General features: G+C 37.7%; 3 protein-coding genes across 3 annotated transcripts; 1 reads left to right on the top strand and 2 right to left on the bottom strand.

Moving 5' to 3' along the window:
• The first annotated feature begins 2,537 nt into the window (after positions 1-2,537).
• Positions 2,538-9,705, top strand: vdac2 (voltage-dependent anion channel 2). Its single transcript, XM_067610270.1, has 9 exons — positions 2,538-2,697; positions 3,869-3,940; positions 4,055-4,104; positions 4,883-5,035; positions 5,133-5,185; positions 6,871-7,098; positions 8,070-8,220; positions 8,313-8,370; positions 8,698-9,705. The coding sequence occupies exons 2-9, from the start codon at positions 3,874-3,876 to the stop codon at positions 8,787-8,789; spliced, it is 852 nt and encodes a 283-aa protein (XP_067466371.1). The 5' UTR covers positions 2,538-2,697; positions 3,869-3,873; the 3' UTR covers positions 8,790-9,705.
• Positions 9,706-10,934: 1,229 nt separating this feature from the next.
• Positions 10,935-15,115, bottom strand: LOC137197111 (novel protein similar to vertebrate neurofilament, medium polypeptide (NEFM)). Its single transcript, XM_067610272.1, has 3 exons — positions 13,764-15,115; positions 13,541-13,665; positions 10,935-12,762 (listed from the first exon to the last, which is right to left on the bottom strand). The coding sequence occupies exons 1-3, from the start codon at positions 14,703-14,705 to the stop codon at positions 11,427-11,429; spliced, it is 2,403 nt and encodes an 800-aa protein (XP_067466373.1). The 5' UTR covers positions 14,706-15,115; the 3' UTR covers positions 10,935-11,426.
• A 1,761-nt stretch (positions 15,116-16,876) lies between these two features.
• comtd1 (catechol-O-methyltransferase domain containing 1) lies at positions 16,877-20,251 on the bottom strand. Its single transcript, XM_067611112.1, has 7 exons — positions 20,113-20,251; positions 19,905-20,023; positions 18,608-18,713; positions 18,168-18,286; positions 17,642-17,696; positions 17,415-17,548; positions 16,877-17,327 (listed from the first exon to the last, which is right to left on the bottom strand). Exons 1-7 carry the CDS (start codon positions 20,165-20,167, stop codon positions 17,175-17,177), a joined length of 741 nt encoding a protein of 246 aa, XP_067467213.1. The 5' UTR covers positions 20,168-20,251; the 3' UTR covers positions 16,877-17,174.
• Between the last annotated feature and the right edge of the window lie 2,450 nt (positions 20,252-22,701).

The raw sequence follows: 22,701 nt of genomic DNA, 5'->3' as shown, positions 1-22,701 counted from the left end.
TGACAGTTAACTTGCGTAAATAGAAAATTGTTGCACTTTCTTCTCGTCCTCATTGGATTCACAGGTGAGTCACAGGGGTCAACTTTCATTGTTAATATACTGTATGTGATATCTTACCATTGTGATGGTTATTTCAGATGATAACAATGTTTTTATTTAATATATTGTGGAGACAAGTATAACTTAATATGTAAAACAAAGTTAATATGAATATCTAGTCATAGGAAGGACGAATATTGTTAGCTGAAATAGCAGGCTCTGTTTGGTCTTGTTACAGGAATTCACAGCCTAACTACAGTTATTAAGGTGTCAGTGAGTATTGTGAACACTAGTTACAACAATCAAAAGTCATTCAGGAAAGTTATCAGTCTCTGATGACAAAAAACAAAGAATCTTAGCAGTAAATATTACTGATCAGATGGATAAAGAAATAAAAGATAAAGACATTTGGTTGGCTGAAGGGGAAGTGACATATACTGTACTGCTAAGCACAAGACCAAAACTTCAGGCTAGGTAAGGGACTATATGAAAATTATTTGTGTGGGGAAGGGGGGCTGAAACTTCTTTCTTTGGACCCTCCTCTTGACTCAGAAGAAATATTTTACTGTCCCTTTGCAGAACAGTATACAGTAGGCCGCAGAACTACAACTGCAGATCACACCAGAATTTCCTCATGGATGCAGGCAACTGGGATAATGAGGGGCTGCAGCATTCCCTAAAATCAGGCATGGGCTTTCATACTTATTTATTTACAATTGTGTAGAGCTGCAACGATGAGTTGATTAATCGATTAACTGCCAACTATTAAATTAATCGACAACTATTTTGATAATCAATCAACAATTAATTGTTTCTGTCTAAATTATCTGATTCCAGCTTCTCAAATATGAATATTTTCTGGTTTCTTCAGTGTTCTGTGATGGTAAACTGCATATCTTTGGATTGTTGGGCTTTGGGAAACAGTGATCGACATTTTTCACCATTTTTGTGACATTTTTTGGACCAAACAACTAATCAATTAATCAAGAAAACAATCGACAGATTAATCAACAATGAAAATAATCATTAGTTGCAGCGCTACAGTTGTGCACACATCAGTTACAGTTGATCCAAATTGATTTACCTGGCAAGGTCTTTTTTTTCTTGTTGCAACATAGGAACAGAACAGTACAAACATACAGGTAGACAAAAGGTTCAACATTGCATGAAACAAGAGTCACAGAAACAAAAGAGTCAGATATAAATATCAAAACAAGCATACAAACAAAAATAAAACAAACAGGCAATAGATTTGTAAAACTTAATAAAAGCAGCAAGAGGATGAAAAGTGGGAAAACAAACAAACAAAAAAAGCACATACGTATGAGGCAAAAATCAGATATGTCATAATACAACATTAGTCATTCATGGAGAAAAATAAACCATATGAGCCCAGCATGGACTTAAGATAAGACTTTACTGAACCCCAGTGGGGAAATTCACATGGTACAGCAATGTAGAAAACAAGGAAACAGATAAAAACCAGAAGTTATAAATGCAAACAAAATAAGAAGTCAAGTAAATGGAATTCAATCTATATACATTATAAACATTACAATACTTAGGCTATGTGCAGAAGTAATTGTTCTGGTAGGTGTAGCTGTAGTTATATATTTATATGTTATAAAGGTGAGGTAGTGAATACAAAATATGAATGAAATATGCAGCAGTGTTATCTACAAAGGCCAGCTATATTTCTACTTATTGTATATTCCTATTTATTGGGCCTTCACAGCTGTTTTATCCTGTTGTCACAGTTCTCCTGTTCTCACAGTCTGATGGCAGTGGGACTTCTTATTTTTAAGAAATTTAACAGTGGTGAGTAAGGAATCTATTTCTGCTAAGAAATGAGGTATGTTTGGTACACATGTCAGTACTCTTTGGCTGTGTAAAAAGAAAAAAGAACAAAGACATTAACTACATTATCAAGTATTAGATTGTAAATGTGTATGTGCAATGAGAGATATATAAATATTCTAAATAAGTAGAAAAATAAATGATGATAATAATAATAATAATAATAATAATAATAATAATAATAATAATAATAATAATAATAATAATAATAATAATCAATTAATTGAATAAATAAAAATCTCAAGGTCAGACATTAGTAAAGAGCAATTGACCTGACTTCAGGGGGTTTCATCAAATTCTGTCATATTCTCAGAACCTGTCGCTTTTTTATTATTTATAAGAGAGTTAAGCATTGAGTTCAATTCACTCAAAAAAAGAGGGACAGAGGGTTGTGAAACAAAAAACTTCTGTTTATGAATAAAGACAAAAAAAAGAGAAAAAAAAACTATATAGTTTACAGATTTGTTACTCATGTTGTCATAGTAACAAATTATTTATTTAAGAGTAAAACGGTGGTGGAAGCTATTTCAATCAGACTAAAATGTCATTGTTATTTTACACTGATATCTTATTGCTCATCCTGACGTCTAGTCATGCACTGTGTGACGTAAAAGTCTTTCTACTCAGGCACAGCCTTGAACGTCCCTGGTCCTCCGCCGGAGATGTGATAGGTCTGGACTTCGTTGCGGTGCAGTCTCCTTCAGCTCGCCCTCCAACCGGTGACGCCTCCCTCGGCCGTGCGGTGTGAGGAACATCTCTAATAAAGTCGCTTTTCGTGTACCTCTAGCCCTTCTTCTACCGGTAAGAGACGTATTTTAATCTTTTTGACACTGTTAATCCACTTAATTATGCGAGAAACCGGCGATTTAGCTTTGCTTTACACACACCGGTACTCTGCAGGCTAGCAAAGTTAGCTGAGCTAGCTATACTCGGCACGCTGCGTCTGACACATCTCATGATAAAAAACAGGGCAGCTTTGCGTTGTGTTACATGTATCATGTTGCTGAAGTAGTGGCGTATGTTCTGCAGAGATACCCCAAAGAAAAAAAATGTTAATTTTCTTGTATAATGTCAGCGAATATTATGTTATCCTCCCTACGGCCTAGTTAACAGGAGTGTGAGTGAGCACAGATAATTAACACATCCTGCTAATTGGCACCGGCATGTGCCTCGCCACGCCTGGCCGTGCAGGCCAACTAATGTGGAGAAGTTAAATAAGAAGAAGCAGGCCCTGACCTAGGTACACCAGTGCGGCAAAATGGCTCCTCTACCTCGGTAACCTTGTTCACAGGCTGTCAGGCACTTGTGCTGCTGTTACTACCTGGAGCTCTGTAATACTGGCGTGAAATGCAAAGTGAAACCAACACTGTCAAATAAGACTTCGAAAGTGGACTGATTAACACTTGTACCCTCAGATTGTTAAATTGATCCATATAGGAGAGAAGAGTTTGATGTGCAGTAGAGGATGTATTTTCCATAGTTTTGCAGTAAAAGCTGACCGGTACAGGAGATGCAGGCCAGTCTGTGCAGTGAGGAAGGCCCGTGTGTCCAGTCATCCACAGGGCAGCAGCCTCGTATAGGTTGTAAATGTCAAACCCTATAATGCAAGGCCTAACTGTCTGCTCAGCAGTGGTGGCAACTGTAGGAGGACCATATACTGTTGCAGTTAACATGTGAATCAGTTTTCTTTTTCTTTAGGATAAATGCATCAGCTATATTAGCAAGAATTCACACACTACCTTTACGGCTGTTCACTATAATCTCTTTTGCTATAATTTATTTCTTTTCGTTATGCAAAAACACTCACCCATTCAGATATCTCACTATTTTCTACTGTCAGAACTTGCAATTGCAGCTGTTAAAACATCACCATGTCATTATTATTTTTTCTTTAAAAATGTACACAGTCTAGTGGAAATACATTTTAAATCAGGAGAATAATCACAATTTATTATTTTTCTTCTGTCTACAGAAACGATGGCTGTGCCTCCCTCATATGCTGATCTGGGCAAGTCTGCCAAGGACATCTTCAACAAAGGCTATGGTATGGTTTCTCACAGTTTGACCGCAGTGATGTTAAAATGTCTGTACTGCCAAGTCTAGTTGATATTGTAGAGTAGCTCTGAAATAATTTGAACAAAATATTTCTTTCTTTCAGGATTTGGCTTGGTGAAGCTTGATGTCAAGACGAAGTCAGACAGTGGAGTGGTAAGATAATTTCTCTGAAAAATACAAAACTAGAACTTAATCTTAATGTAGGTTTTTCATTAGGTGACAAAAATTTGTTTGACACTTCTGTGTGATGGCTCTGTTTTGAAAAGATTTACTTTTTTTTACTATGGCATTGTCAGCCATAAAGGTAGCAAGTCATTACCCAGAACAATGGAGTTCAGCCTCACGAACGTGTCAGACCTAATATCTAACAAAACCCAGCCATGTTAATTTTAAGGGCTGCAAATTAAGATTATTTTCATTATCAGTTAATCTATTGACATCTTCATGATTATCTGTTTTGTCTATAAAATATGATGGAGTGAAAAATATCCATCACAATTTGTTGTGTACAAAGTATAGAAGTGTAAAGCCTCACATTTGAGAAGCTGGAACCTGCAACTGTTATGATTTGTTGCCTGATGAATTAAGTAATCCATTATAGATAGTGTTGTAAGTAGTTAGTTGATGAATCATCCCAGTGCTATAGATTACAGGCAATAATATTTGTTTTTAACTTTAAGGGAATACATTCTTTTTGTGATTTTCTGTCATTTATATACTGTTATGTCAGATGTCCATGTTAAACATGGTCAAACCTCAAAACCTTAAGGTGAAAGCTCCAAAAGACAAAGGCCCAGGTTTTAGTCTGCCCTGAACACTTTGTTTCCAATGTTGTAAATATAATGAGAGAACATTGAAAGAACCAGTTTCTTTGTAACTTGTCTTTACATTTTTCTTATCATTGTCATTTCTCTAAAATTGTCTCCTGCAGGAATTCAAAACATCTGGTTCCTCCAACACTGATACCAGCAAAGTTGCAGGCAGCCTGGAAACTAAATACAAGAGGTCAGAATATGGCCTGACCTTCACTGAGAAGTGGAACACTGACAACACCCTGGGAACAGAAATCACAGTTGAAGATCAAGTGAGGAAAATATTCAAACATTTTCAACATAATAGCCAAAATTGTCTTCACAACATTTTCTTTCTTATGTCAAATGGTTTGTAATTGATTCTCACAGATTGCCAAGGGACTGAAGTTGACTTTTGACACAACCTTCTCACCGAACACTGGGTAAGATGATTTGTTACATAAAACATGAGATTTACTTCTAAGAATATACTGCAAATGTTTGATGAAAATTTAATTTGAACTCACTGGTCAACATACTTAAAGGACCAGTGTGTAGGATTTAGGAGCATCTAGTGGTGAGGTTGCAGATTGCAACCAACTGAATCCCCCCCCCCCCCCCCCCCCCCCCCCCCGTGTAGGAAAACCTACGGTGGATGTGAAAAAGGTGAAAGGCCTTCTCTAGAGTCAGTGTTTGGTTTGTCTGTTGTGCGTTGTAGAAACATGGTGGCCTCCATGGAAGGGGACCCACTCCCTATTTAGATATAAAGAGCTCATTGTAAGCTAACGAAAACACAACAATTCCTATTTTTTAAGGGATTATACACTAATTAAAACATATGAATATTATATTCCATTTCTGCAAAGTTCGTTCCACTGGATGCCACTAAATTCTACACACTGCACCTTTAACAAATGTAGTTTACTCTGGCTGCTGCCTCTCTACAAGACTAGTAGTGGCAACCTGATCTGTGCTGCACATGCTTCTGACAAGTGTCGTTGCAGGCCATCTGACCCCTGTCCCCATATGGAGCAACTCTGTTGTAATACATGACTATGATTTGCTGTCATGTTTTTCACCTTTGTTTGCTTGAGTTATTACAGTTTTTTTTCTTGGAGGAATAGAAATCTGCCTTACTAGCGTGCCCACATGCTCAGGCAATCCTGTGTATTTTGCTTTCTGTGAGGTGTAAATCACTTGAGGAGTATGGCACACAGCCTATAGGAAGCTTGTCCTCATGTTGACTGCGGGGTGGTTTGTGAGGGTGGAGTTATGTGACTACATTGAGACAGCATGTTCGAAGCTACAATGTCATGCTAAGACTGGGAAATAAAACACCAGCATCAAGCCAAATGCCGGTTAAAAATAAAAAATAAAAAAAAGAGATTCTCATCGTGGTGGTTACTCAAGCTGACAGCTGGTAGAGAGCCAAGGTGTGGAATTATCTCGGGGATCGTAAAACCTTGGCTGTAGACTATGTTATCTCATACTGACTGAATTGCAATCAGGTGATTTACAGTCACAATTTGGATTTGGAGCATTGAGATCATTTGTGTTTTTATTGCATTTACGTAAGATGTTTCGCAAAAGATTTTTTTATATCCATTTCCACCAGGTAACCTGTCAAGATTTGTTCATTTAAAGGCCTTGTAGTAGCATGTTAAATGGACTAATGGCGTACTGAAGGAAATGTAACTTATCCCTTGTACAAATTATTTTTTTAATAGCTAACCTGACTTGTTCGGGATAAAGGCTGCAGCTAACAATTATTTTTGTTATTGATCAAGTAATCTGCTGACTATTTCCTCGATTATTCGTTTGGTCTATAAAATGTTAGAAAATAGTGAAATATGACTAATTTTCCAGAGTCCAAGGTGTGACATCTTCAAATATTTTTTGTCCAATAAACAGCCCAAAACCCAAAGAAACACAAAGAAATGCGTTCTTCACATTTGAGAGGCTGAAACCAGCGAATATTTGACATATTTTGCTTAAAAAATGACTCAAACAATTAATCATCAAAATACTTGCAGATTAATTTTCTGTCAATTGATTAATTGACTAATTGTTGCAGCTCTAAACGAGCTTTCACTTTACAATTGACCAAAGCCATATTTGTCATCAACAGCAAGAAGAGCGGCAAAGTTAAGACCGCCTACAAGCGAGAGTATGTTAACCTGGGCTGTGATGTCGACTTTGACTTCGCTGGCCCCACCATCCACGGAGCTGCTGTCGTCGGCTACGAGGGTTGGCTCGCCGGTTACCAGATGACCTTTGACACTGCCAAATCCAAGATGACCCAGAACAACTTTGCTATTGGCTACAAGACAGGAGACTTCCAGTTGCATACCAATGTGTAAGTAGAAAACTCTCCAAATAAGTTTGGATTTGTACCATCTAGTTGCACCTTTTCAGGATGAAACATTCAGTTCAGTAATTCAGAGGCACAAACCTAAATTTAAACTTGATCTAGAAAGTCCTTTATAATCTACAAATACCTATACATGTGATGTATTGTACAGTGCCTGAAGTTACCAAAAACATGAGGTAACATGGTATTTTTATATTCAAATGTATCAAAGGCCACGAAGAAGAAGAATGAAACGACCAAAACCTAATTAAAAAAAAAAAACAAATACACAAAGCTCAGGTTGCTAAGGTGACGCATTCCCCATTGTGACTCAAAGATCAAACAACCATAGGACCTTTTTAACATCCGGAAGCAAAAATGTCGCAGAGCAGCTTCTTCTTGTTCAACATAGAATTTGTTTACTTGTGCCAAATGCTCATAAAACATGAATACAGGTGAGAGAATACAATAGCTTTAGCTTAGTTACGTGCACCAAACTGAATAAATAAGGCAACTCAATAAATAATAGGGCCTGTATTTTATTGTACGTCTGTAATTAAGCCAGAGGGTAGGCAATGGACACATTTAAACATTGTACTGTACCAGTAAATGTGCGGTGTTATTCTGTCACTGACACTTGACAGTTTATTTGCACAAACTTGCCTGTTGCTGAGCTCAAAAAAATGTCAGCAATGGAACAATCGTGTTTTCTAAGGCCAGTTGGTTTTGTAGCTATTGATTACTGACTTAAAAGTGCAATTCAAATGTGTTTGTCATTGTTAGCAAAATCCAGCAGAATGGCAGGTTGTTTTTTTTGTTTTTTTCAGATTTCATGCGCAGCCCGGGGAAGAGCAATATTCTGCAAATAAAACTAAACAGCTATTGAAGACTGCAATAAAAACCTGTTTAGTCAGAAATCCCATTGTTTGTGTTTCTTGTTGTGTGAAATCTCTCTCTGTCTCTTATGATCTTTAAAGCAACGACGGATCTGAGTTTGGAGGCTCCATTTACCAGAAGGTGAGCGACAAGCTGGAGACAGCAGTCAACCTGGCATGGACCGCTGGTAGCAACAGCACACGCTTCGGCATCGCAGCCAAATACCAGCTGGACAAGGATGCCTCTGTCAGCGTAAGTAGTGCAGCCAAGACTTCAAGTGGATGAGGCCAAAGAAGAATGTACTGTAAATTGTCAACAACTGACTGTCATGTTTTTTTCCATAGGCTAAAGTGAACAACAATAGCCTTGTTGGTGTTGGATACACCCAGACTCTTAGACCAGGTAAGTTGGGTTTTACAGGTTAATGGAAAGCTTAAGGATGTTTACAAAATGTGTCAGTTAACAGAAGTTCTACAGTTATTTACCTCTGTTTTTAGTTGATTTCCTGTATCACAACTGTAGGCTCTACACTAGTCTTCCCACACAGCAGTTCACTTTTGAGCAGATGGTCTATAAATGACTTGACCTAGAATAGAGTCATTTATAGCAACACTAAACAGCCTACGTTTCCAGCTAGCTCTCATTCTCAGAAATCTAACCTGTGTTTGAGAATAGTAATGTTTTGTTTACACATGTAATGGCTAATGTCGGTTCCTCTTTCCTGCGCAGGTGTGAAACTCACCCTGTCTGGCCTGGTCGACGGCAAGAACATCAACGCTGGAGGCCACAAGCTGGGTCTGGGCTTGGAACTGGAAGCCTAAACTTTCGTCATACTGCAAGGGACTAGGGAATATCAGAAGAATCTGGCCTTAAAATGTATTTCCAACCAGCAAGGGGATATCTTGGAGAGATTGGTTCAAAGGCTACAACAACAAACTGAGTACCACCTTAAGTTGGTGCTTTTGTCATTGGTATATTTTACCTCTGTTGCTTTTTACTTTGTAGTTGCATCTATTCAGGAGTCAGTGGGTGGCATATTATTTATAAATCATGTCGTTGTTCCTGTCCAGCACTGCCATAATAATAATGAAATCAATACAATCCCATTGCCTGTCATCAACTCTGTGTGGCTTTATTGTGATAATCCCAGACACTCCGTTTTTTTTTTCATCAGTTGACGGTTTTGTGTGGTGAGCGTTGTCCTACCTTCTCTCTGACTTTTACAATCACTGATCATCTGATATTCCTTTGTCATCCAAACAGTTTTCATTTGCAAACCTCGTGAAGTACACTAGACTATTTGTGCTATTATTTAAAAACTGCTGCAACCTTCCTGTTCATGCACACAAGGACAAGCTAAAGCTCTGTTATGTTTTGTTTTGTGTCGGCCATCGGGGTTTGTGATGTTCTGTTAAAGCTGTACACGTGACCTTCCCTTAAACTGGGCAGTTTTTGGGTTGCTTAAAGTTTGGTCTGTAAGTTTGAGAGGAACCCATACACTTGGCCGACCAAGCAGAATTAGTTTTGTTCATTCTGTACTAACAGACAACTGGGGGCACATAATTATTGTTCACAGAAATGCCAAACTATCATGTCCGGAAGAGGTGTAACCAAGAGTTACATGTGTGCACTCTCAAAAGTGCTTCCCTGTGCTGGGCGGAGACAGAGCCCACAGGAAGTCTTGGAGGTCCTTATGTGTATGTATAAATTTTCAATAAAGACTTTGAACTCCATAAATGTATTTTTATTATGTGGTGATGCAGTGCAACTAACAACTAGACATGTAATGACTTGCTTGGTTCATCACACATTGTATGTGTCAGTGTGTTTGTTGGTACATGTCAAGAGTTCACATTGCAAACACATCTAACATGCTTAACTACTTCATAATGAAAACAGATTTCATTTAAAAATCTGTTGTCAGCATAAAATGTTCTCAGTATATCTCATTTTTTCACACATTTTGTGTAATAATTAGAAATGTTACACTGTCCCATAGTGACAGAATTTCTGTGATCTTTTAAAAAAAATAGTCAAATTTGTTTGTACAGATGGTTGACAAATTGAAGGAGAAACAAAAATGAAGTCTCTTAGCAAACAGCTTCAGTGGAACTGTACTAAGAGGCCCCATTCTTCCTCGTATAGTTTTGATGATGATGGTGATGAAGAGTAATGTTTAACATTCTGTCCAAAATATCCCACAAATGATAAACTCAGTTGAGATCTGGTGACTGAAGGTCACAGCATATGATTCACATCATTTTCATACTCAACAAACCATTCAGTGACCCCTCTTGCTGTGTGTGGAAACATCCATAAAGCAGGAATTTGTTCTTACTTAAATTTGGCACTTATCTTGTATGTTTCAATTATTGATTCATATTTTTATAGTGGCCCCACTGACAGCAATCACAGCTTGTCACATCCTTCCTTGCGTATCCTCTCCAGTTCTGTCAAAACTGATACTCTGAGGTTGTTTAGGTCTTTAAATTGGGGTTGAATCACGGGGCTTTGACTGTCAAGAATTCTCAGAAACTTGCTTTGAAGCCAATCAAGCAATGTTCTGACATGTAGATCAGGTGTTAGAAGTTATTTTTGGCAAAAAGATGTATAATAATTCCACCGCCCCCACTGAGATTATGCATAATGTTGGTGTACTGACTTTTAATGCAGTTGTCAAACTTTTGTGATTTGTGTGGAATAGCATTACCTTTGGCTCGTGTTAAATTATTATTATTGTAATTGATTCAGTGATCTGATATGGATGTACAGCATTTGTTTTATTTAGAAGACAAACTATCAGCAGTTCAGTTAGTCTCAAGATTTGATGAATGGAGGTTATTTGGATACAGAGTCATGAGGGTAAGAGATGCTGGTATTGACTTTGATAGAAAGTTAAAACCACAAGACTGCAGTAAGTGGACTTATATATTGATATCAGTTGAGTTATCCATGCTAGAAACATGAGCAAGTTTTATTCGCATTATAACTGTGTGAGGTGCGATCAACAAAATATGTAGAATCACAGAATCATTTGATATTGTGTTTATTTGTCAGCACATACCAAAGCAAATAAATATAGATGCAAATTCAAAATTCACCCTGCATCTTTTACTCTCGTAATTGCAATAGTTGAAGTAGTGAGTCAAAAGATTTGAATACATGACAAGATTTAAAGTTCCAGGGCAAAGCTGTTGCAAACGTTAGAAGAATCATGCTCTCTTCTGTTGAAATGGTCTTTCTAAAGAGAAGAGCTTTCCCTTCACTTGGCTCTGCTGATGACTTGACTTTGATTAGATCAGATGTAACCTGTAAGTCAGCTGCAATGGTTAAGCTGTTAAGCTGTGTTTAGCTTCACTATTTGATATTTGATATATGTCCCTCAACTGTCATATATGTCATATGAGGTGGAAATGATCCTTGCTTCTTCAAATATCCTTCTGTTTGATATTTTCTTCTTATTTCTCTGACTTCTCAGTTTCACCTTGGGGATCATTTATGTTCTCTGAGCCTTCAAACTGCTTTGATTTCTGAACCTGGCTGCTCTCGGTCGCCCTCTGATGTAACTCTTTGACTTCTGCAGTTACAGTTGTCTTTTCCTTTGGCAACATAGTTTGGACTGTTTGGATTTTGTCACCACTGTCTGGCTTTTGATCTCCCACTTCAGGAAGGCTTTTTACATCAGATTTAAGCAATGGCTCTTTATCTTGGCCCTTACTGCCATCATCCCTGGCATCTTGAATGCTTTTTGCAAGTTTATCCTGATCTTTTAGAGGTTCAGATTGACTGTTTTCCTTTGGCTCTGAATGACTGTGTTCCTTTCCCTCACTCTTTGGTAGTATATTTGAGGTTTTTTTAGCCTTATTTTTTGAAAGATCCTCAGTCTCTGCGGTCAAAGTGCTCTTTGGCTCTGCTGTAAAATCTGTGGTTTTCTCAACTGTTTCTGAAGCCAAAGTGTGAGCCTTATCTTTCACTTGAACACTGCTGCTTAGCTCTTGAATTTTGTCTGATTCCTTAGACTCTTTGATCGAAGTCTTATCAACATGCTTCTTCGCTTGAGCTGGGGTCAGACTATCTTTTAGATCAGCCTTCTCAGCGTCTTTTTCATCATCCTCAGATTTTTTCAGAAGTTTTTCCTCCACAGGGACCTCTAGTTTTAAATCCTCTGGTTTTGAAGGGAAATCTTTCTGAACTGTTTGCACTCTTGCTGCATCTTCTTTCTCTTCTTTTGTGTTTTCAGCTACTTTTTCATATTGCTCATTTTCTTCTGTATTATGGCTGTCAATTAACTCGACCTTGCTTTGAGTATTTTTATCTACACCATTGTCCTCATTGTCTGCTCCTGTTTCTTCTGACTCCTCTTTACTTTTGTCACCTTCATCATCCACCTCACCAGGACTCTCCCCATCCCCATTCACAACAATTTCCTCTGATTCTACGTGATTCTGCTGACTATCAGACACCTGCTCACCTCTGTCCTCTCCACCATCTTTATTATTATCCTTCTCTTCTTCGCTACCCCCTCTATCTCTTTTAGTACACTCCTGCTCATCTTTTCCCATTTCCGTCTCCTCTGATCCTGTCTCCTCAAATTCTGACATCTCAATTTCCCTGGTGGTCTCCGTTATGATCTCCTCTACAAACTTGTACTGGGGCTCTGCTCGCCTTTGTGGGCCTCCAGGCCGACTGAGGCAAGGGAGGGTATACACAGGCGACTGGTGGTAGATGTAGGGCAACGAGATCTGGGTGTCCGACATTGTGGACAGCCGAGCCTCTTCGCCACAGAGAAGTTTCCTGCAAGATAGGAGATTGTTACAATATTTATTTTGATCCTTATTAATGAAAATACTTGAGACAAGGAGACATGGGTGACTTTTTCCTTATCTGAATCAAGGATGTACAGATCGTAAAACCCTTTGAGGCAAATTTGTGATTTTGATTTAGGGCTATATAAATAGAATTCAGATGATATATTAGTATATTTTTGGTTTTTGCAATTACGATTCCCATAGTGCAACACTGTAGTTATTTGCACCAGAACCTTCCACCAGTACCTTGTGGATTGTATTGTACTTTAAATGTTAAATGGGCGGCTGTGGCTCAGAAGGTAGAGCAAGGTCATCCACTAATTGGAAGATTGGTGGTTCAATCCCCAGCTCCTCCAGTCCCAAGTGTCCTTGGGCTGGATACTGAACCCCAAATTGGTGTGTGTGTGTGTGTGTGTACATGTGTGTGTGGATGTGCATTAGGTTAGATCCTGATAAGCAGGTTGACACCTCTGCCATCAGCATATGAATGTGTGTGTGAATAGGTGAATGTTGTCATGTATTGTAAAGCACTTTGATTGGTCAGAAGACTAGAAATGTGCTATATAATTGCAGTCCACTAACCATTAAACACACAATTTATGATAGTCTGTATACCTAGATGATGACAGTGAAAGCAGAAGTGGAAATGTCTGTGCAACAAGGAAATTTATGGAAAACTGATATTTTTTCACCCCAAAAATGTTTCCCATACCAACTGTTGAAGAGTGCCTGGGCCTACTGTATCTGGATTTAGTGCAGCTTACCTGTAAGACAGTATCTCCACATCCAAAGCCATCTTCACATTTAACAGGTCCTGGTACTCCCGCAAATAACCAGACATATCAAATTTGCAATTTATGAGCTCATTTTCAAGTTCTTTGATTGTGTTCTGGAGCAAGAGAGGAGAGAACATTTGTTACTGGATAGGATATGCAGGTCTGAACACTGAAATAACTTTTTTTTTTAATCCACTCTATCTAGTGTTACCTGGTATTGAATTATTTCTTCTTTGTGGCGATCCTGGACGTCATGAAGTTGCTTTTCCATTGCTTCCCTGGTGCCTTTAGCGCAGTCCAGTTCGATGTTCTTGGCCTGCAGGAGCTTCCTGTACTCCTGAATCTCTTGCTGGGTCGCTTTTAACGCCTCTCTCTTGGTCTCGGCTTCTTCGGTTAATTTTGCAAACTGAGATCGGAAAGTTTCTCCTGCTTGCTGGACGTCGGACACGGCATGACCTTCCAGTTGTGCCCTGATGTCCCGAAGTGCCGCAGTGACGCCAGGGCTGCCAAATTCGTGCGCCCTGACGGTCACCTGCGCATTTTGGATTTGGTCAAACATCACTTTCACCTCGGCCTCATGGTTTGTCTTCAGAAAGTAGATTTCATCCACGAGAGACTGCGCTTTCTTGTCAAGCTGTAGTTTGGCCTGATACGCGTCACTGATGTCCTTCTTCAGGACCATAATATTGCTCTCTGCGTCTGATCTGCTGCGCGCCTCCTTTTCATGTTTTCTTCTCAACTTGGACAATTCTTCCTCCAAATTCTGATGTTCTATTTCAATCTGATGCTTCTGGTGTGTAATGTCCTGGATCAGCTCTCTCAGTTTGCCGAGCTCTGGTCCATACTCCTGCTCCAAACAAGATGCGGGTTTTGCTTTCCCTTTGATCTCCTCGATTTCACTCTCCAGCAGGTGATTGTGGTGCTCCAGCTGGTGCACCTTCTCTATGAATCCAGCAAGACGGTCGTTCAAGCCATGCAGCAATTCTTTCTCGTTGAACTTTCCAGATAACGGGCTGCTCAAATCCATACCTGCGGATGTCCCCCTAATCATGACACCGGTATCGAATTCCAGGTTTTTTGATTTATATTGTAAATACTCAGATTGAGTTTTTCTCTGCGGAAAGTCGAATCTGTTCTCCATGCTGTGACTCATGCTGTGTGCTGCTGTGGGAATGTCTGCAGATTCGCTCCATGCGGACTTTTTATACCCGTCGCCATCTGCTCGGTATGCAGAACGGAGCTGTCCGCGGTGCTGAAAAGGTGTAGCATCAGCTGCTGGTTTAATGAGAGCTTACACTACGTTTTGTCGCAGACAGCAGTGACGTAGATGAGCTGGCTGTATGTCAACAATTATCAATTAACTCTCTTTGTATTATTATTATAACAATGTGTGACATGTGTTTTAATTGTTATTAAACCCCTTTTCTAAGACTAGACCACAGTCAACCCGTTTTAGTGCTTTTAGCAGATGACGTCATTTTCTCATTCAAATCCTTCTTCTTCTTCTTCTTCTTCTTCTTCTTCGATTTTCTCTCCTCCAAAGTTTTTCACAATAATTCTTTGTTTTCAGTGGTGAAATGTAACTAAGTACATTTACTCCTGTACTGTACTTTGTTTTTATAAAACTGAGGTACTTGTGACTTACTTACATTATATGCTACTTTATTTCTACCCTGCTACATTTTGGAGGGAAATACTGTACTTTTTACTCCACTACATTTATACACCCACTGACCACCTTATTAGGAACACCTGTGCAATCTAATGCAATCTAATAGCTCTGCCATAAATTCTACATTTATGAAGTTTATACATTTTCAGTTTCTTTTGACATTGTCAGAAAGGTGATAATTCTACTTAATGTTTATTACTGAGCTTGTAGTAGGTGATGGTGGTGGTATACTACAGTGCATTATATTGAAAAGTGTTCCTAATATTTTGCCCTCCTCATGTATGTTAATGGAGTGGACAAAATATTAGGAACACTGTTCAATATAATGCACTCCAGTACACCACCACCACCCACTACAACCTTAATAATAAACATAAAGCAGAATTATCACCTTTCAGACAATGTCAGCAAAAACTGAAAATGTATAAGCTTTGTAAATGTACAATTTATGGCAGAGCTGTTGTATTGGATTGCACAGGTGAACCTAATAAAGTGGCTGGTGAGTGTATTACAGCTAGAGTGGCTAGTTACTTTGCATTTTCAGGTTTTACATGCAAACAGCTTAAAATATGATGCATTATTGAGTAAAGAACCAAACTTTATGTAGTAAAAATTAGCTCTTTTTTGACCAACTACAATGTTATAATGCTGTTTACATATTAGTGCATCAGCAATAATAATTCAATAAAATTATGTATAATGTAAAACACTGACAGGGGCTGTTCTGCACAATCAGTACTTTTACCTTTGACACTTTTACTTTTAGTACATTTTGCTGATAATACTTTTGTGCTGACTTAACTTTAGAATGCAGTACTTTCACTTGTCATAGAGTATTGCTACTTTTATTTTAATTAAATGATCTAAATACTTCTTCCACCACATTTGTTTATCTTCTAATTTAATGCTAGCATATATATTCTGTAATTTTCAATTAATTTAAGAACATTGGTATAACACATGAAATATGATTGTTATTCAAGATTTTACTGTCTAACTGTACTGTGTAATGTTCTCTGATTACATGGTCTTTGAAAGCATAAAATTATGCTTCATTTTGCCCTACTGCTAATTACACTTGTAAATCAAAACTTACATTTCATACAACACTCATGTTGTGAAGGCTTTCTATGTGTATTTACATGTGTCTGTACTAATAAACTGTAACACCTCAGGCCAGTGTAGACTTGAATCATGCCCTTGTTTTTAAAGACATGGACTCCTTGAATGTGAGCTGCTTGCCTTCAGCTAGTAATAGAGCAAGAATGTAAAACATCCTTGCCATAGTGTAATTCAAGTGGAATGTTACAGTATTTCAGACCCAGCTGTAAAATGGTACATAAAAAGCGTAATGTATATTAAAAACTAAAGATCACAACAATTAAAAACACTCAACTGTGAAATAACATATGCAAAGGCTTCTGTGTTCATCTTCCTATAAAGAGCTTAACTGTAGCGTCTTTAAAAGATTTAGTCTTGAGTTGTTTTCAGCTTTATTCCCCATACATCATATTTGTTTTTTGATGTGTGAGATGTTGTGGTTACAGTAATGTAGCCACAAAAAGAGCTGATCATATCAGCCTGTAAACAAAATGAGATGTTTCATGTTCTGTTACAATAACAAGAAAACTACTATTTTTTATGTTTATCTGATCCTGAGATGCACAGGTATTTATTGATTTGGGGCATTTTTGATGCTTGAAATGGTATATTTGTTTTATTTAGCACTTTTATGATTGCTGTCCTTGTGAAGACATTCAACACAGTGATAAGAGGAAGCTGTTTTAATGTTTAATCTGCAGTTGAAAAAGCATTCCTTGGATGATTGTTGTAGCTGACAAAAAATACAGAAGGCAATATAATCCACATATGACATTCTAAGCTTATATTCAATATCAAAACTAATGCACCATTATAACAAACATGTAACTTTTTTTTAATCTTGTGATTTTATCGTTTAATGGCTATGGTCAGCCCATCACCCACAGTGAGCATGCTCAGATCAATCCTCTCGTCCTTGTGCAGCTTCTTATTGAGTGCATCCAGAGCCTGGGAGGTGTGGTCATCAGCAGCAGGATTCACAACCTTTCCGCTCCACAGCACCTTCAAATAGTAACAGAGCAGTCAAACACCTCTGAATAACACAGCATATGTTCTCTAACACAACCTACCTGTGTGAGGTGTACTTACATTGTCAATTGCAATAATACCCCCTTTTCGTATGAGCTCAAGGGACTTCTCATAGTAGTTGTCATAGTTGAATTTATCAGCATCGATGAACACAAAGTCATATGTTCCAGCTTCGCCGGCTGCAATCAGTTCATCTGATGAAAGGAGATGATAATTAAATTGCAAAAATGAGTGAGTCAATTTCTTTTTAATCAGAAATCATGACTGAGATTTATAAAAGCACTTACTCAGTGTGTCCAATGCAGGTTGCTGCCGTATGTCTATCTTACTTTCAACCCCAGCCTATACAGAAGGTTACATTGTGTGAATAGAGTGTTGTGCAAGGTTTTTAAGTAGTTTTTCTTTTTTTCTTAATTGGTTTTTTTAAAGGATGTTAGGTAAGGCAAAAACTGATTGATTCATTGATTGCTTGGCTTTGCATCTTTACGTGACTGAGCAGACACCTTTTTACTCTCAGGCTCACAGCATTGAAGACATACTGACAGAAGGTAGATATACAGTATGCTGTCTGCAGCACAATTTTGCTCTGACAGAAGCAACAATCAATCAAATGTTGGATAAGTACAAAGAACTGGAAATTATTTAGTTGTGTAATATATTTATTATGGAGTTTTTCAAGATTTCTTGAACAAATCGAAATTTTAACAAACAAATTTTAACAATTTTAACATCTTAACATATTTTCTTTTTTCTTGTGTAGACAACTTTTTAATGGATGATTGAATATAAGTCAATCTTTGTACTTTTTCTCACCTCTTTAAAAAATGGTTTGGCAATGTCGATATAGGTCTCTGATATTTCACAAGCCACCACATGTCCACTCTCTGGCATGGCCAAAGCCATGCTCAGTGCATTATACCCCGTGTACATCCCTGCAGAATAAATACAGTATTAATCACTTTAGATTAATAGTTTAGTCATTTAAAGATGGTTAAAAAATTAGAGAAGTTTCTATGGGAGCAGAGAAAAGTTGTAAATTCAAAGAGAGACTAAATAGAATCAGATCATTGCCTTTCAGGGTGAAACATTTCAGTGCTATAAAGTCAGTGGTATTTAATTTTCAACATTACGTAATCAGCAGTGGTTTAATTTCACAATTATATGGTTGCTTCTAAATTTCCAGTTATGTCAGCTTTTCTTTACTGCTACAGTTTTCCATTCAATGTGTGTGTGTGTGCCTGACATAGTCTTACCAATTTCAATAGCTTTAGTTGCATTGATGAGTCTAATAAGATTTGCCATTAACTGGGCCTGTTCAATGGCAACCATCATTCTATTCCACTCGTCCTCAAGGGTTCTCTAAAATGAAAATTAACAATCATGTAAAATATATCATTATATTCTATCGCGACAGGGATAAACAACATATTTCTCTTGGTACTGGAGGTGATCTCGTCATGGAGCTGTGTAGTCTCCTCTGGCACTGTTGTGCCCTCTAGTGGCCAAAGATTGTACTGCTACTCAGGCTCTGAAATCATGTATTGTAGTAATTATATATTCCTGATAAGTTAGTAGCTGTATAAAAAGTAAAGACTTAAAAAATTACACAAAAGCAGAAACAAAAGCAAAACTAGAAACTAAATAAATGCAGATGTCTACAAATGTTTAATACAGTGGCAGTGAGATCCAGAGTTTAGAAGTTACAATTTTAAAGTAGGGCCTGATCAATGCTGGATTTTTGGGACTGATGCCAATACCAATATTAGGGAGTCGATATATCGATATATCAGCCGATAATCTTATATATACATAAATATAAATACACATTTTTTGCAATGATCCCTCAAATGTGAATGTGACAAAGATATGTAATGGGGGCAGTATATGTTACAATTTAACAGTAAACTTTATTGTATAAAATGACATCAGTGCACTGAAACAGTAAACTTCACTGGGAATTTAATAATTGTAAATTACTATTAATAAAAAAACATATGTACATATATATTAAGCTTGACTTAAGAAAAAGGATCAAATATACATAAGATGCTGCTTAAATAACTTAAAAAAAACAAAGCATTTTTTAAATATTGGCTCATATCAGACAACATATATGCTGATACCGATATATCTGTAATAGGCCGATATCGGCCAATAATATCAGCTGACCAATATATTGGTCAGGTTCTACTCAAAAGGCACAATAACCTTTGGTTTGTAACCTTCATCTCTAACCTAAATCTTTCTGGTTGCTTCAGCATGTTGCTTAACGTTGGCAAGTACCTGACCATACTAAGCCAAAGGTAATCGAAAGAATCCTACAATGAATTTAAAATTTGACCAGGAACACATGGGTTCATTTGTTTAAATCTTTCAGAAGCAGAGCAGCATTATTCTGAACCACTTGCAAACAGTCCAGCTGTGTTGCTGCGGCAAGTAAAAAAGCAATGTTACAACAATTAATGTGATATGAAAGTGTTAAAATTATCATCTCCACCTCCAAATGAGACACAAATATATGACAGCTTGCTGGTTCTTTATATCCCTTACCAGTTTGAGTTTGGTGAGGACTGGATGCTCCCTCAGTGAGTTGTTAACAACATACTGCAGCAGGACATCGTCCTTTCCATCGCTGTGGCTCTTCCCAATAAGCGCAGACTTTCCCACACCTGACCGACAAGAAACAGACTACTATTACAAGAAATCTCTGTCACCTACCAGATTATACACAGAACTTCATCCATGCATCATCTCATACCTGTTAGTACAACAGCAAGTCCAAAGCAAAAGAGCATTTTAATATCTGCAGCCATTGCTGTATGTGCTCTGCTCTGGGTTTAGTTAAAGAAAAAGTTGAATGGTTGGTTGTTTGAGCCCAGTGAATCTCTCTCTCTGAGTGTCAGCTCTATTTGTACTGGAAGGGACATCAAACAGTCTGTGTTTGTTGTACTTAACCTTTGAATGGGAGGCTAAACCTCTTGATTTTTTAATCATCTTGCAAAGATAGGGACTTCTTTTAAGTTGATTTCTTTAGGAATTTAGAGAAGTTAAAAAACAAAATACATCTATGCAAGTGTTAAAATTTAGTTACAATAAGTTTAAATAGATGAAAATCACAGTAGAGTTCTCTGGGAAAAGTCTTTAAAAAATCTGCAGATTGTCTGTTGGTTATTTTGCAATCCAAACAAGCACATGTTCCAACTATTTTATCTGTGTGTGTTGTTCTGACACACTTCCTGAGTATACACTATTTCTAAGTACTGTATATCAGTGCAGTTCATTTGTCATGTGTTTCAAATTTTCATGTATTTAACAAGGCAGCATTTCCCTCACTGTGAAAATTCCACCATACTTGGTCATTTGCAAGTTTATCCAGCTGCAGTTTGTTTTTAAATGTGATCATAAAAAAGAAAAAAAATAACAAACTGCAACCAGGAACCTGAGAGAATAAGCTAGCAGCTGTGCTTTCAAAGAAGCTGGAAACTTGAAAGAGGTTTTGTTTGATGTCAGATGAGCTACAGCACTGTGAGTATAAGTGGATAATAACTCTGAAGGGCTTTCTTCAAAGTGGTAAAAATAGCACAATTTTACTTTTGAATGATTTCAACTCAATGAAGCAAGACTACCACACTCTTTCTCTGTTCATAAAAGCTTTATAAAGCATCCAAAATTAGTCCCAAATTTATGCTGACAGAGTGCATAAGTCATCATGAGACATCATGAGTGTTTGGGGCCCAAATAGATATGTCTAATTTATTTTCATTAAATAGTGAAGAAAATTACATGATCCAACACTTCACTGAGGTCGTGGCAGTTACATTTTGTGCCTTCCAACACTGCCTCCTAGTGGGAAAATGGTGAATTACAGCAATGTCTTTGTCCAGCATTTTGCTGAACTCACATGAAAACTTGTTTCCTCTTAAAGGTATGGCTGTGGAAATGGCTATGTAGTTTCACTGCAAAACGGACAAAAGTTGTCAGCATTAAAGAGCCATTGAACTAAGAATTTATGTTATTCCTTTGATCCCAGAAATGATAATGTGCAGAAATGTGCAGAAATCAGAGATAAATTAACCAAAATATGCAAGATCACCAAAAGTTAAATACTGGGTTGTATGAAAAGCAGTTCCATATTTAGTGAGACGTGCTGTGTGTTCACAAGCATTGACTGAGTTGTCTTGGGTCACAGGAAGTCATTTAAATGTCCAACATTTGAATTTGTAAAACAGGTGAGGAGGAGCTGAGCAGGTTGTGAGTGATGGTATGAGTCCATAGTCTCAGCTGATGCTTATTACAGTATGTGGACCAGCACTGGTGTTATATTTCAAAGGCAGGTGTGTGGACAAACCATTTAAACCATTATGTGCAGTCTGAAGGTCAACAAATATGAGGCAAAACAAAAGTTTGTTCAAATACAGCAGGAGCCTTAGCTATAGAAGTACATGGACATGTTTTCAGATTGTTTGAAATGACTTTTAACACAACGACCAATCATAGCCATCTACAAAAGAAGAAACGCTTAAGACCACTGAGGTTTCCATGCTCTCATATGTTTGATATAAAACTGGACACACTGCTTTAGAGACAGAGGTCATCGTGCACACTTAATCCTGTCAAACTGACAGCAACAGCGATAAAAACTACAGGAAATTAAGAAGCAGGTGAAATAAGTTGAGCAGTGATACTGAAATCAAAGCCAGGGCTTTGCAAGAAGAACTGAGTTTAAGACAGTTGCACAGAAATGTAACACCTATGGAGGGAGCGAACTACATAGAGACACTACAGCTGCATGAGCTCTAAGACAGTGGCTCTCAAAATTTTTCACATCACGGACCCCTAAAATGACACAAATTTGACCACAGACCCCCATCTGATAAGATTTTTGCTTTAAAATGTTTTATTACAGAAAGTGTATGAAACCATGACCAAAATAGTCATACATTCTGTCATTGCGTTACTTATGGTTGGAATTATAGTGAAAATTAATTATTGCCCTTTTTGCTGGGGACCCCCTGGAACCCCCTCAAGGACCCCTGGGGGTCCCTGGACCCCACTTTAAGAACCCCTGCTCTAAGACATACAGTGCCTTGAGCTGAGACTGGTGCTAATTTCTTTGAGTCGAACAACAGTCATATAGTAGCAGATTACTTCTCTTACAAGCAGAGTCATTGAAAAATTTACTTAGAAAACAACAGTAGTGATGACTGAAGTACATATTTATCCTGCGGCATATGATCAATGGTTAAGGCTGATAATATTCCCCAACTTTTGGTTTGTTGCATTTGAGTTTACTTTCACATCTCCATGATGTGATTTAAGAGTGAAGGTGAATTTCTTTTCTTTTTTT

The sequence above is a fragment of the Thunnus thynnus genome, chromosome 14 (assembly GCF_963924715.1).
Source record: "Thunnus thynnus chromosome 14, fThuThy2.1, whole genome shotgun sequence".
Taxonomy (NCBI): domain Eukaryota; kingdom Metazoa; phylum Chordata; class Actinopteri; order Scombriformes; family Scombridae; genus Thunnus; species Thunnus thynnus.
This window is presented reverse-complemented; position numbering and strand designations above follow the sequence as displayed.